Raw genomic sequence first — 12,862 nt, forward strand, 5'->3', positions numbered from 1 at the left:
TGTAAAACTGTTTTCTGTGATGTTATTTCCTCAGGGAGTGCATTGCTTTTACACCCATAGCCAGTCTGCACAGGATGCAACCCCTATTCTATATATACTGTAGGATATCCCACCCTACTGAGTAAATAAATGGATTAGGAAAAATAATCCACTCATGACTAGGAGCATTGCCCATAGTACAGCCTACCCTCGATTTCACTGCTACATCCACACACACCCCCCCACCTTCCCACCCCCCCACACAGCTAAACCACGAGTCTGCTTTGCAACACCTGGCCCAGTGTCTCCACAAGCAAGCCCCATGTCACATCCTGCCTGCTATTCATCCTTCTGCTGTGAAACTGAATACCATGACAGACGCTGAACCAATCAAGGACTGGTAGAATGCAATCACACGCTGACACAACTGCAATGTCATTTCGCTCAAAATAAGTTAAACACACAAATAAAATATAATAAATAACAGTAGATTCTATGTATGATTCTTGGTCAAATCAAACAGATGTCTGCTCAATTAAAAAATGGAAAGGTTTGCAGATGACCCTGTAAACAGGATGCCGAGACGAGAAACCCAGAGCACGTTTTTCGTTACTAATCTTAGGACTGGGGAAATGACTTTTGTAGGTAAAGAGCCCTCTTTATACAGCAGTAAGCATGCAGTTTAAAAGAAGCCTGATTAATCAGCTGGTATACATGCCCAACAGCAATATCTGCTGGTGACTTAAACACAACGCATCTACCACATGTCTTAGTGCTATATACAGCGTATACATATATACACATAGATATACAGCCATACATCCAAAACTACTTCAGTAAACTGTTACACAATACAAATACAAATCTATTAAAATTACAAAACAGGTTCTGTGAAAAATGGAACACAAGTCAATCATGCAATTCGCTTAAATTAATAAGATAGGACTGCAGCATTGCCTTAGTCATGTAAGCGAAGGAGCAAGGACTTTCATAGAAACAATTACCCTAGTCTTAAACTTAGCAGTTAAAAAAGCAAAACGCTCCTCTTAACAAAACCCACAGTCAGTGTATATAATTTCAGAGAGAGGCTCAAACTATCACTTAAAGTAACAGATAAAAGACTGTTCTTCAGATAGAGGCAGACCAGCACCCCATCTCACTTCTGCAATGTAAAAGCTATGGAAAGAAAGATATATATATATATATATATATTCTTTCTTAATGGAACAGAACAGTAATGTCCATCTTTTAGTTAAAATAAATGAATCAGGAGTCATGGTAACACTTCATTTTGACGAGACCATTTTAAAATATATCAAGAGCATAGAGCAAACTTTTTACAGTAAACCAAAACAGAGTACATTGTAAAGAAAACATCTAAAAAAAAAAAAAAAACACTAGAAGTAATCCAATATATCAAGTGAAATTGTGTAATTTTAGTTCATTCTTCCCTCTGATCAAAAAGTCTAATATTTTGGGTTTGATAAAGATATAAAGTGATGAACTAAAGCAGTAGTAATATAGCAGTCCTCTTATGCAGTGGTTTTGACAAAACCCTTACAATACCTGTGATTGTCCACTAGATGGCGAACTTGCTCTAACTCATTTTAACAGTGCGTCTACTACAGTAAACAGATACTTCTAAATAGCAAAATGTACTAAATAACACAGAATTAAATCATCACCATCATAATAATAATAATAATAATAATAATAATAATAATAAATTCGCCATGGCCAGGTTCTCCATTGGTCTCAAGGTAAATTTCCCCCCATTCGACCCTTGTAGCCTCTAACCATGGGCAAGGGATTATCATTTTCATCACTTGTTTAAAACACTGTTGTCAGATGCTTCTGGTTTGTGCCGTCTAAACGTTTTAGCAGTAAAAGCATTTTTTAAAATCACGGCAGGCAAGTAAAGATTTAAAAAGGAACGCTCTGAATATTTACGAGGTAGATCCACAGTAATGATGTTAGTGTCGGGGTGCACGAAACATTCTAATGCCAGCGAATGAAACAAGGACAGAAACAGGACGGAAACACGTGGATCACAGCCCTTCCCTTTGCCAGAGGTTCATTTCACTGAGTACAGCAAGGATCTAAAAACACCGGGACCTGGGATACTAGCTTGCGGGTTTCAATACATTCCAGTCTCTTTCTAACCGGGCCCCTTTGTTATGTTATTTAAAACGTTGAGAATGGATCTTGGTTTCTTTTAGTTTTACTACAGTTTTAAAATGCATATGGAACAATGATTTCATTTAATACTTTCAGGACGTGGAGTGGAATGGTCAGCCACAAGCCAGCCCCTGTGGGGAGTCCAGGATCTGTCAGATGGGCACAGCCTTCCCTGCAGAGTGTGTTGGGTGTTGTTCTGCTTGCTTGTGACAGGGGCTGGGTGCTGCTGCTCCTGACGGCAGAGCCTCACATCATGGTCTCGCTGTTGCGGTGTTTCTGGGTGTCGTTGTCCTGGCAGATCAGCTGATAAGGCTTCTCGTTCTCCTCGATGACCGAGTTGCCGATCTCGGTGTCCTGGGTCTGCAGTTCTTGCCGGGAGAGGTGCTCTACAATGCCGGCGCCGAGCGAGTCCCCCAGGACGTTAGTGGTGGTCCTCAGGCGGTCCCTACAATCCCAATGGACACAGCTTTAGGATGAAGCACTTTTTTGTGGGATTCATTTAATAATGAACAGGAGCATATCCATTGAAATTAAAACAGACTGCAAATTTATAATGCATATCACCGCTGTGCCTTCATTAGGGTCCTTTTGTGTGAAACTAGTTGTTTTTTGATAGTGTAAAAATTGTCAGAATAAGGATTAAGTCTGGTGAAAATAAAACAAGATTTTGTAATTTTTTTTTTGTTTTTTTACAGTAACCCAGCTGATTTAGAGGGCTTGGGTAAAAACACAGTGTGTCAGCTGTAAGTATTTTACACAGAATTGAACTATCCCCTGCAAGAAGGATTCTAAGGAGCTTTTAAATAATGAAATCTATTCAGGTTGGATGCTATATGCCTGGTCGGGAGGCTACTTCCTGATGTAAAACTGTTGAAGTATTTCAAATCAATAAAGCTCACATGGGCATCGTTACCCTTTAAGAGAGTATGTCGACCAGCAGCAAGCTGAGGCCACAGTGGCATCAAGAGAACTTACAGGAACCAATCCACCGCGAGGATCAGGGTGATGTCCTCAGTAGGCAGTCCCACCGATGTCAATACGATCACCATGGTTACCAGACCAGCTTGAGGGATCCCCGCGGCCCCAATGCTGGCTGCTGTTGCCGTGATACTAAAAAAATAAAAATAAAATCTGCTGAATACAATATATTGGTGATGAAATGCACCAGACTTTCCCCACTGGAGGCTACACTAAGAATAAAGCTTTAAAAAGTGTTTTTCACTTAGCTTTCTTCCTCTAAAAACAACCTGCAATCACTCTGGTGGCCTGATCACTAGTAGAATCTTTTTTTCTGGCGATGTCATATTGAAGAGTGATGTCACATTGAAGAGTGATCGCCTCATTGGACGGTTGAAGGGGTAGCCAGTAGAGCTACAGTACAAGACTACAGCTATGGCCAAAGGTTTTTCAAAATCTAACATGAAATGCTGTGCTACTGTTATGGCTTCTGGTAAACTTTTGCAGCCTCATTTAGTAGTTTCTTTAATTACGTGATGTTAAATAAAAGATCTAAATTAATGTTCCTATAGCTTTTTAAATTTTTTTTAATTACGTCTCAATCCTAAAATTCTGTCGGTATTGCAAAACGTTTGGCCCTAGCTGTGCAAGATGCTGATTTCCACAGTGCTTCTGGGTTACCTGATGGTTATGATCTGTCCGAAGTTAAGCTCCATGTGATTGACCTGAGCGATGAAGATGGCGGCCACGGCCTCATAGAGCGCGGTGCCGTCCATGTTGATGGTCGCGCCCACGGGCAGGACGAACCTCGTCACGCGCTTGTCCACTTTGTTATTCTCCTCCAGGCACCGGAAAGTGATGGGGAGCGTCGCTGAGCTGGAACACACACAACACACCTGGGTTTACAAGGAGCCTATAGCCACACTTCGACAGACCGGACTGATCGAAAGAGGGCTGAAAATAGCTTTCAAAAAGCCAGATTAAGTAGCGTCGAATGCACTCAGAAATGTGTCATTTGGTGTAAGCCTCGGACGCATTTCAGGAATGCATTGGGCGTCAATTTTAGCAGTCTCCCCCCTGAAAGAAAGAAAACGACAGTTTAAACAGAGTATTCCCAAATCTCACTCATTCGGACCCTCTGACTTCGGCATCTCTGCTTACTGCAATGTGTTTAAATTATAAACTGGATCTCAAAAAAGATCTCAATGACAGTCTCATTTTCATCATTGCATGGACCTGCATGTCTCTCTGCGTACAAGAGGAGAAAGAATCAAGTGTTTGCCGACAAGAAGCTGAATGAACTTCGAAATGAGTCGAGGAGCATACAGCTATGGCAAAAAGCCTATTGAAATGTTACCAAAGCACTAATGTGTGCTATTGTGTTTATTTTAAGGTGGTAGCAGAAGCTCTGAGAGCCCGCAGTGTGAGGGTTCAGGGCTGTTTTACCTTGATGATGTCCCCAGGGCGGTGATGAGTGCTTGCAGTAGCCCCCCGATGAACAGGTAGGGGTTCTTGCGTGTGACGATGAAGTAGAGCAGTGGAAGCACAAACAAGGCGTGGATCAGCAGCCCCACGATCACCGTGACTGTGTACATCCCCAGCTGCCCGCCCATCTGAGCCAAATCCTTCATCTCCAGGACCTTCCCAGAGATCAGGAACATGATCCCCACAGGAGCGTACCTGAGAGGAGCCATGCAAGTCACAACCAAATCAAAAGCAATTCAATCAATCTTTATATAGCGCCTTTCATAGTGCACCACCCTCGCAAAGCACTTTACAAGATAACAACAAGAAAATCCATAATACTTTAAATTCAGAGAAATTCATAATACAGGCTATACAATTTTTAAAAATTGCATAATACATTAAATGCAGTGGTAAGTGCAGAATACATGATAGTAACATAATACGTGAGACAATAGCAGCAACACAGCAGATATTAGGCTTAAACTACAAAGTGGTGTGTAACTCGATATGTTAACTTAACACTGTTCAGCAGGTTTTCATTCGACTTTATGAAGCAAAACTAGTTAATTCTATATGGTGATGCGAAACTTGTGACCAGAGCTGTACTAACCCTGTTTCAACCTAAATATCCGTTAACCAGGTAGAGCTCATTGAAATCTCAATTGTTAAGATTCTCCCACAAACAGCTTCATTCTGCACAGCGGGCCTTATTTTCAAAGCGTTTCTTACAGTCTTTAATTAACTCCTATTTTTTGAATAAAAAAAATAAAACATCTGCTAACTTCTAACTTTACAAAACTAGAACCTAACAACTAAGTAAAGTAATCCATAGCCGGAGTAAAGACCGGGAGGGAACGCTTTGAACGTAGGTCCCAGCGGACTCTTCCGTGTCTAGGTAGATAAGCTGAAGAAGGCGTACCATATGATGATTGCCACCAGTCTCATAATGGCCTCATTGAGACAGTCAAAGAACTCCAGCAGTGCCTGGCCTTTCTGTTTCATTTTCCCAATTACCAGGCCGAAGCACATGGAGAACGCCACCAGTCCCAGCGCATTCACCCCATTGGAGGAGCCTGGCCCAGGCACCGCCTCCTCCATTGTGATGGTCTCCTGCAGGGTCTGGATGGCTTGGCTGATATTAGCCAGAACGGACGACTCAGTGGCGTTTGTGTCATCGGTGAAATTTGCTGCTGTCGTGACGTTCCTCTTGACAAGCCTCTTGGTATACTGGGTCTTGTACTGAAACAGACGCAGAGATATAGTTTAGCTTTCTTCTAGACGAGGCAAACTGGTGCTTCTACAGACGTGTTAAGATTCTTACCTGTTTGAAGCAAGCTTCCACCAGGTTTGGAGGGAACATATTCCTGTAAGGGGGGGGGGGGGGGGGGGGGGTGGAGCAGGGACAGAAAAATCGTCAAATAGCAGTCTGTGTTTACATTGTACTGTTTTCTGTAGATATTTCACCTCTGTACAGGTTTATAACCATCCTGGGCTATTCTGCTCATCATTGTGACTTATATGGAGTGGCTGGTTTGAAGCTCTCTAGGGGTAATAAATAAGTACCCTCTAGGGGTATTTCTGCTCTTAGATCTCAGACTGTTCCAAGTCTTTCTGTTCCTAGTGTTCGTATTTGGAAAAAAAGGCTTTCAGTTGACGTCTGTGGAGTTTTAGCATGTTTTTGTTTTGGTGCTCCTAAATCGTTTCCTACAATTTAATGATCTTGTTTGTATTGGTTGTGCTCATTTGGGTGTGTGTGTGTGTGTGTGTGTGTGTGTGTGTTTGTTTATTATATGCTACCTTCTCGACCAGGTCTCCCTTGAAAAACCTCAACAGGACTTTCCTGACTAAATAAAGGTTTAATAAATGGGTGCATTGCGACTGTTTGCAAAGAACATGCCACACATGTCTTAAAAGAAAGCACAAAGCCACTGCTGACCGGATGAGGTCCAGGAAGGCGTCCACAGCTTGGATCTGCTCTATCTTGCTCTCCGTCGGGACAGGGCTGTCCCTGTGCCCCCCTCCAGGCCGGATAATCATCACCATGACGATGCCAATGAACACGGCGATGAAGGTGGTCACCATGTAGTAAACCACGGCTTGCATCCCCATCTTCCCCGACGCCCTGCTGTCCAGAGAAGACATCCCTGGAGGACAGACAGACTGCATTAGTGCAAGGGAGTACAATCCCAGACCTGGAGGGCCATTCCACTCCAGGTTTAACAGGGTAAAATGAGATTACAGGGAAAAGGGCTGAAATACAAGGGCCAGCTTTGGACACCCCTGCATTAGAGGAACTAGAAGTGTCCCATTAACATCAAATTGACATCCAAAGGCAACTTCATTCATATTAAATACAATGTTTACTGCAGTAAAAACAACCTCTGTAGACAACTATAGCAAAGCCATAAATGAAATTGCATAAAGGCTGTGTTTATGGCTTTATTAACTGCTTAATTGACTGAGAAACCTCACTCCGTCTCCACTGGAAATAACACTTGATCTAAAATAATTCCAGCCTCACCGGTCACAAGGCTGGAAACAATGAGAGGCAGGACCAGCATTTTCAGCATCCTCATGAGCAGCTCTCCGGGGAAGGAGAAATACTTAATCTCCCTTAGGGACATGTCGTACCGGCGCAGACCAAAGCCTAACGCCACGCCTAAAAATAAATCAATAAATCAATAAATCAAGCAAACATAGAAAAGTCCAGTTACTTCATTGATTTGTTGGCACTAAGCTTGTTTTTCATGGCCAGGAAACCCCACTTTGGTTGCACTAAAACACTTTAAAAATTCTTTCCTTGTTCAGAAAATTCAAAAGGTTCCTGATGTTTCTTCTGCTCTTATGAAGAGCTGTTTAACCCCCCCCCCCTCCACCACGAACATCACACAGGCTCCCATTACCCAACACCACGGCCGCCACCGTGAGGAGCACGAAGGCGTTCCTCTTGAGAAAGTTCCTGACGCTCTCTCTCGTGACGAAGCTCATCCTCTTCTGAGCTCGGCTCGCCTGCTTCTGCATGGCTTTCTGGAAGCGCTGCACGCGACTCTCTGGGATCCGGCACTTGCCTGCGTCTTCGTCTAGGAAAAGGCTGTTGGAGTGGGTCTGACTCTCATTCATAATCAGATCCAGCACTTGGTCCAGTAGACACGACTCGTGCGAGACTGAGGAGAGAGGAGCACACAGGCAGACAAACAAGCAGCCCCCTTGAGTCTGGGTTTTCAACTGAGGTTGGATTTATACAGCTGCGGCCAAAGGTTTTGCATCACCTAGAATTTTAGGATTGCGACATAATAAACTAACAAAAATATAGCAACATAATTTAGATCTTTTTATTAAACATCATGTAATCAAAGAAACTGCAAAATGATATCGCTAAAGTCTACTGGAAGCCATAATAGCAGTACAGTATTTCATGTTAGATTTATGGAAAACTACAAAGTGGTGTGTAATTCAATATGTTAACGTAACATTATTCAGCAGGTTTAATTCGCCTGTATGAAGCGTCGATTCTATAGGGTGATGCAAAACTTTTGGTCCTAGTTGGAATGTCTACATTATTACTAGAGGTGTTCAATAAGGGTGATTATAGGAGTGCCCAAGCCAAATCAAACAGCTGGGCTGATTTGAATATCTTTGTTCAGGATAGCCTCTTTCGGGACCCATTACAATACAAACGAGAGAGACCGAGCCTTAGAAAACAGATATTCAGAGAATACCGTATTCCTTCGAATTTAAGATGCACTTTTTAAACATTTTTTCTTCTCAAAAATAGCCTGCATTTTAAATTTGAGTACAGTACAGTGTTTTAAAATCGCCAACAAAAGACGTGACAAAAGAGTACACAAACAGCAACGTGACTGACTGCCGAGGAAAGACGAACCAAAACGTCACTGCCTGATCTCGAATCATCCATGACATACAGGCAGCCATTCTCAACAGTACCAGCTAAGACAGAGCGGAAATGTTGATCAGACCCCCATTTTTTTTGACATGTTGGGAGAAAAACAGATGTGAGTAATCACCACTAGAAATGAGAAACAGCGCATAACTGCAATGCTCTGTGTGATAGCGACTGTGAATTTGAGCAATTCAATGCAAGAAAAGACATTGTTTATAATAACTGCAGCGGTGGTTGGAATCAAAAGCCATTCCCTACCAATTACAAAATATTTCATGCAGCTCGATAGCTTATCTAGCACTGGTGGGGGTCCAATTAATGATTCAGTGAGGTACACTGTGTTCCTATGGTGGAGAAAAAAACACACTGACAGTCATTCGAAATTCTGTTTCATGCATTCAGGGGTGGTATTAAATATGCATCAATATCTCAGCCACAGACACGCTGGTGAGCTGCGGTAACAGCAGAAAATGCATTGAAAATGAATTCAAAACAGAACAAAATGCCGGGACCACCAAATTCATGTCACTTGTGACCTGAGACAGGTTGGAACCCAGGCTGTGGGAACGAGAACAGAGTGGTTTGAGATGCCAGCTGAAGGCGGGCAAACACAGGCAGAAGAGCGTTTCATTGTGATCCTTTGCAGATAACAAGCGTTGACCTGCCAGTGCAGCAAATAGGGTTCCTGCCTATTTGTAACAGGTGGCCTGTGAGGGTGTTCTCCTCAATGTGGCTGGAACAGTATTTGGGTTGCATTTAGCAGCTCTGCCATGATAGGTTAAAATGATGGTCTACAGTTTTCACGTATCTATTTTTGACGGTCGGCTGTGCTTGTGATTCCAGTTCCTTTGGAACCACTGAATGAGCTTTGAGCCATCAGCAAACCTGATTTAATAAATCAAAATGGGCATTAAAAAACCTTAACAAAATTCCTTAAAACATTCCTTAAAAAGTTCCTTAAAACAGTCCTTAAAGTTTTCTGAATTGGGCCTTAAAACATTGATCGATCGTGCTATAGTGATGCCAGCTCCCAAGCCCTGGGTACTCACCACTCATGGTCCCAGTTTCCTGTGCTCCCCAGCTCCCACTGAACTCTAATAATCCTGCACTGGTTTCCTTCAGTCAGAGGGACTTGAGCCAAACTGAGAACTGACGCTTCAGCTCAGCCCTGATAGCCTGCCAGACATGAAAGGACTCTCGCATCGCTCTCCCCTGACCTTCAAGAGTGCCATCCAGCTCCTCTCCTGGAGAGCACACGCTGGGCACAAGACAACAAAGTAACTGGGCTGCGGCTCAGACGCCGCTGCCCCCCCCCCCCCCAAAACATCAAGCCCTGCAGCTTACCCAGCACCCCCCTGACACTACCACACTGTTTCAGATGAAGAATACAGAGCTATTGAATGTGCTATTTCCCAATTCTTTGGGCGGCATTCAATCTGTATTTTGTATGGAAATTGGGCGCCATAGACTCGCACGCTACAAAGGACATATTGTGTGCGATGTTTCCCCTCAGCACTCAAACATTTGAAATGTCGATACGTTTTCAGGACAGATCAAGTGGGGAACATCTTGAACACATTTCATCTTTGATTAGGAATCGATAAGCAATATTAATTAAGCAAGATCAAAATCACGAAAAGTGCTCTATAATTGTTGTTAAAGAAGCCATTGACAGTCTAGAGCAGTTTCACGAATATGAAAAATGAAATACTTAACCTTTTGGACAGAGCGATAGATAACTATTTACTAACTTGTTATTACAAGTACTATACAGTAAATTCAATTTAGTGACCTTTCTTATGAGTTATTCCACAAGAAGTATGAAAGACCTCTGTTTCCATCTACTGGCAGGAATGGTTAATGGTAACTCAGTAAAATACTACATGGCAAATCACAGGTTAAAAAAACACACACGCACGCACACACACACACATGCACACACACACACACACGAGCACACAAAGTCCACGGTAAATAAAGCCCTGTAAATGCATAGGTCACAAACTGTAAAGCCAGGTACTGCAGATGGCCAGGTATCCCAATCACAAACACTACATAGGGACCTACTGTACATTAAGCACTGTGTAGACCTCTGGGAATGAATAGGAACCCTGCTGGAGGGAAGTCCCTCAGTGTGGGGTCACTCACTCTGTGACTGAAGGTTCAAGGACTGGTGAGGTGGCAATGTGCTGTACATTGCATCCTCAACACTTCAGATTTACCAGGCATTCTTTGGAGTTTACTGTCAATCCACATATGGTTGCACTGATACAATAAGGTAATTGAGAAGTTATTTCACATGCAAATTCCCCTTAGTAAACCTGACCGTGGTAAAAGCATAGTAAAGTGTAGTAAAGCATGGAGAAGCAGGTAAAGGCAAGCATGGTAAATAATAATAATAATAATAATAATAATAATAATAATATAATAATAATAATAATAATAATAATAATAATAATGGCAAACGTTTTGTAAATGCATAACTTAAGGGAAACTGCAAAATGAACGTGCAAATATGGTAAACTGGCCCAAAATGTTCAATTACGTTATCAGCATTTCAATAGACAGCAAATTACTTTTAGATCAATCAGTGCAGCGTTATCTTGTTGGTTGAGTGAGTTTCGTTGTCCAGGTCTAGTGGTTTATTCTTTATGCAATTCCCTATTTTACTATAGGTTTCTTTGTTCAAGTACTTGGCTGAAAGATTATATCACTATTTCTGCATCTACTGCTATATATATAAAATAAAAACATTGTATTTGCTTACCGTCTCTAACAAAACGTACCAGAAGCAGTCTGACGGGATCTGGTTTAGTTCTGGTTTTCTTTTCTTAGAAAATCCTTCTCCAACTCCCCAAAAAACGTCCAGTAATTGTTTATAATAATATTAAAAATAAAGTATTTCTGAGTTTTGTATCTTTTTGAAAGAAGATTACGTACCCCAGCTCTCGATTGAAAACGTCTCGTAAAGAAGCGGCGCGTACAAAGAGAATTTGAAGAAACCCTTTAGAATCTCCGCGCAGGGAAAGGATTGAGACAACTGCCGTCTCAACGTTGTTCCAGTCTTGTAGGAGGTTAGTATGCGATAATGACGTGATACAGAGCAACATTTATAATCACATACTCAAATAACCGCTTCAATCTGGTTAGTATTCATCCCAGCCCGACTTCACAATTAGAATACATTTACAGATGACTACATCATTTGCCTGCATTTTCAACGTGCATTTTCAAAAAGTGGTTCCTTACTGCTTCAGGATATTACATTACATATATGCGTGTATAGACCATATTAGTCTGTTTTCATGAATAAAATACAGTTTGCCATTCATGAAAGGACTCTCTAGAAAGGATTTATGAATACTATGGTTTATTAACTGAAGCCTTTGCTGTAATGTTAGGAACCCATTCATTTGATGTCACAATCAGCCCTTACAGATTTTTTTGAACAATATGTAAAAGCTGCATCTCCCTGCTGCAAGTCAGATATAGTCAAGATAGTAAATCAGTTGACTAAACCAAATACTGTACTTATTCTTGAATAATTAGCCATTCTAGAGAACTCTGCTGCAACCTCTAGACAGGTGGACACCTAGAATCCGAGCTGCCCTGGCTGTCAAGACAACAACCGATTGACAGTGATGTGGCAGGTGTTTCTAATTTGATGGCCCGCTTGCATTAAGCTAGCACACGGCTGAACTGAGTGGGAAGAGAGCGGGGGGCCAGGAGGTGAAAGGCTCCATATTCCATTCCCATTCCCATGGCAACCTCAGGCACATATGGATTTTTTTTTTTGCGTGGAATGGTTCAAGTCATGGCTTTGCCGTTGCTTCTCTGGGGGAAACTGTATCGCTCTCTCTATGCATATCTGCCCACGCATCCTCCTACAGCTCTTCTCCAAATCACGATTGCTGGTGATCAATCTGCATAACAGATTGGTGCATTATCTTCCATTAAAGTTCTGAAAGCGTTTCCAACTGCTTTCCACGAGAGCAAAGGCGACCAAAATTGCACATTGTCCAGGAGGATTGGATTTTTCCCAAGCAGTGGTAAACATTAACACAACGTTAAAAGGATTACCTGGCGCTAACTTTTCATACAGTTTTATAATGGGATAATATCCAGCATTTATTTTAATAATCCAAACAGGTGCGCTCTATTTATTAATCCGGCATATGTTGGTATTGATCCTCTTATTAACATCGCTAAATGCATTACAAACCTGTGGGTAAACAAGCCTGCAATGTTGCAAGCTAGCCAGTTGTAGGGTGGCGTTATTGAGACTATTCCCGTCCTGACCTGAGTTTGAACGTATATTAATCGCAGTGTTTCCCATTCATTCCCCAGGCTGTGTATAAAGCAGCTGCAGGGTTAAAGCAC

At 42.1% G+C, this 12,862-nt stretch overlaps 1 protein-coding gene across 1 annotated transcript; it reads right to left on the minus strand.

The window, feature by feature from the left end:
• Window positions 1–1,436: 1,436 nt before the first annotated feature.
• On the minus strand, window positions 1,437–7,743 carry LOC121301337 (excitatory amino acid transporter 1-like). Its single transcript, XM_041230645.1, has 9 exons — window positions 7,485–7,743; window positions 7,103–7,240; window positions 6,518–6,725; window positions 5,903–5,945; window positions 5,501–5,820; window positions 4,561–4,794; window positions 3,796–3,990; window positions 3,133–3,267; window positions 1,437–2,602 (listed from the first exon to the last, which is right to left on the minus strand). Exons 1-9 carry the CDS (start codon window positions 7,699–7,701, stop codon window positions 2,404–2,406), a joined length of 1,689 nt encoding a protein of 562 aa, XP_041086579.1. The 5' UTR covers window positions 7,702–7,743; the 3' UTR covers window positions 1,437–2,403.
• Between the last annotated feature and the right edge of the window lie 5,119 nt (window positions 7,744–12,862).

This window comes from Polyodon spathula, chromosome 27 (assembly GCF_017654505.1).
Source record: "Polyodon spathula isolate WHYD16114869_AA chromosome 27, ASM1765450v1, whole genome shotgun sequence".
NCBI lineage: Eukaryota > Metazoa > Chordata > Actinopteri > Acipenseriformes > Polyodontidae > Polyodon > Polyodon spathula.

Bases quoted from the DNA above. Each gene is read 5' to 3' on its own strand.
- LOC121301337 (XM_041230645.1), bottom strand. From the start codon at position 7,701: ATGAATGAGAGTCAGACCCACTCCAACAGCCTTTTCCTAGACGAAGAC. The intron at 7,241-7,484 runs GTAATGGGAGCC...ATTTATTTTTAG, and splicing joins GGTGGCGGCCGTGGTGTTGG to GCGTGGCGTTAGGCTTTGGT. The intron at 2,603-3,132 runs GTAAGTTCTCTT...TTGGGATTGTAG, and splicing joins CTCGCGGTGGATTGGTTCCT to GGACCGCCTGAGGACCACCA.